A 2,500-nucleotide genomic window follows, 5' to 3' on the forward strand; every position below is an offset into this window, starting at 1 on the left:
TATTTTCCAACGGTGAAGATATTAGCACTTTGGCCGACTTACACATCTGCCGTTGTTCTAAGAGACACGCAAACATGTACGCATATAAATGTAGTTATACTGAATACTTAATACATGTATAATGTACGAGTATAACACAGCGTCAAACTGAGAGAGAGAACACTGAACACTTTAATTGAGAGAGAGAGAGAGAGAGAGAGAGAGAGAGAGAGAGAGAGAGAGAGAGAGAGTTTTGGTTTCATAAAATAATTTATTAGAAGTTTAAACTTTATACGAAAAAAAGAAAAACCTGGCCAAAATCTATTAGGCGAGAGTTAAGGCGATCTCTGAGGGGGGGTCAAAGCCACCAATTCAAATCCTCCTCCCTTTATTATTATTTATTTATTTATTTATTCTTTTGAGAAGTAAATTGTTGACATGCCTTCCTGTATGTCCTAAGCGATCCGTCATTCGAACAGTTTAGAGCAGTGTAAAAGAAAAGGCCACGAAAGAAGTTGGAAATAGGGTAGCATAGTGAAGGTGTAGGATAGGTAGGGGACGGGCTGGATGGAGGAGGGCCTAGAGGAGTAGGATGGGGAGAGGGGCGGGGGGGGTATAGCAGTACATTCTATGACGTAAAAAACGTCATGACGTAAAACTAGAAATGACGCAAGAGCCAATCGTCATGGCTGAGCGAAGAGGCAAGGATGCTACAAACGACTTCGCAATCCGAATGTTGCTATATGGGTTCAGAAGTGGGATAAAGAGGATAATATAGCAGTGAAGATTCTGTGACGTAAAAGACGTCATTTCTAGCCTTACGTCATGTCGTCTTTTACGTCATGGAATGTTCAACTGCTATATCCTCTTTGTCACAAAAGAAGACATGTGCTTTCAAAATTTATATCATCACAAGTTTGAGTTTGTGTTTGGTGTGTTATAATTTGCTCAGCTTCAATTCAAGATAAACATTCATCAAGTGCTATAAACTTTGAAAGCACATGTCTTCTTTTGTGACAAAGAGGATATAGCAGTGAACAGGTTATGACGTAAAAGGCACTTAAGTATTCCTGTGGTATCAGTTATATTTACAATATGTCCAATATTGTACTTGTGTCACACCCCTTCAGTAAGGGGCTTTGACCTTTATTTGAATAAAACAGTTCGTTCGTTCGTTCGTTCAAAACTGTTTGAATGTGGGAATGCTTAGGACTGTAAGTGGAGTGATGGCCCAGAGGTAACGCGTCCGCCTAGGAAGCGAGAGAATCTGAGCGCGCTGGTTCGAATCACGGCTCAGCCGCCGATATTTTCTCCCCCTCCACTAGACCTTGAGTGGTGGTCTGGACGCTAGTCATTCGGATGAGACGATAAACCGAGGTCCCGTGTGCAGCACGCACTTAGCGCACGTAAAAGAACCCACGGCAACAAAAGGGTTGTTCCTGGCAAAATTCTGTAGAAAAATCCACGTCAGTAGGAAAAACAAATAAAACTGCACGCAGGAAAAATACAAAAAAAAAAAAAAAAATGGGTGGCGCTGTAGTGTAGCGACGCGCTCTCCCTGGGGAGAGCAGCCCGAATTTCACACAGATAAATCTGTTGTGATAAAAAAGAAATACAAAATACAAAATAAACTCTGTTTACTCACCCATCGACTCCTTCCCTACACAGGCGGTTCCACCATTCACTACGTCAACGTCAGCAACCCGAACCTTCTTGACGTCATCGGTCACACGTCAGACCCTAACACCACCTTCTATGACGTCAAGACGTGCGGACAGCACGTGCTGGCCACGTACACCAGGGCCAACCAAAGCGGGCTTCTGGTGGCCAGGGGTTACCATCGTGCGCATCGATTCCCCGTTCTTCTGCGAAAGATTATTCATGGTGAGGGTTTATGTGTGTGTGTGTGTGTGTGTGTGTGTGTGTGTGTGTGTGTGTGTTCTCTCTCTCTCTCTCTCTCTCTCTCTCTCTCTCTCTCTCTCTCTCTATCTTCAACAGGGTGTGTATGTGATGGATGTGTACAATCAGATGCTGTCAAATACGCTGACACAGACAGACACACACACACACAGTAGGCTATTGTTATTGCTTTTGTTGGTGTTGTTGCTGTTGTCGTTGTTGTCATATATCATAGGAAGCCCCCTCTAGGAGAAGGCGCTCCGAAGAAAAAACCTGCACCTGCCGAGGCCGTTCTACACGTGGCAGTATCTGCACCTGTGGGACTGTGATCGTCGGTAGGTGAGAGAGTGGGGGAAGGGACTGCACAACTCCTCCTCACTAAAAAAAAAAAAGTCACCTGTGCTGGTCAGGCAAGCGGCCTGCCCAGCATCGAAAGCCTGCTGATCCAGTACCAGCTACGCTGGACAGGACACGTTGTCCGCATGACAGACAGCAGGATCCCGAAGATGCTTTTGCATGGCCAGCTGAAGGAAGGCCACCGTGAACGTGGAAGACCCTGCAAGCGCTTCAAGGACACCTTGAAGACAAACCTCAAAGCCTGTGACATAGACATCGCTTCCTG

The 2,500-nt window shown here is 45.2% G+C and overlaps 1 protein-coding gene across 1 annotated transcript in view; it reads left to right on the top strand.

The window, feature by feature from the left end:
• LOC143277388 (uncharacterized) overlaps positions 1–2,500 on the top strand; it is an 8,763-nt gene that overhangs the window by 990 nt on the left and 5,273 nt on the right. Inside the window, exon 2 of the mRNA XM_076582171.1 lies at positions 1,648–1,821. Coding sequence (XP_076438286.1) covers positions 1,648–1,821 — 174 coding nt within the window. The remainder of the gene's footprint in view (positions 1–1,647; positions 1,822–2,500) is intronic.

Source organism: Babylonia areolata, chromosome 34 (genome assembly GCF_041734735.1).
Source record: "Babylonia areolata isolate BAREFJ2019XMU chromosome 34, ASM4173473v1, whole genome shotgun sequence".
NCBI classification, from domain to species: domain Eukaryota; kingdom Metazoa; phylum Mollusca; class Gastropoda; order Neogastropoda; family Buccinidae; genus Babylonia; species Babylonia areolata.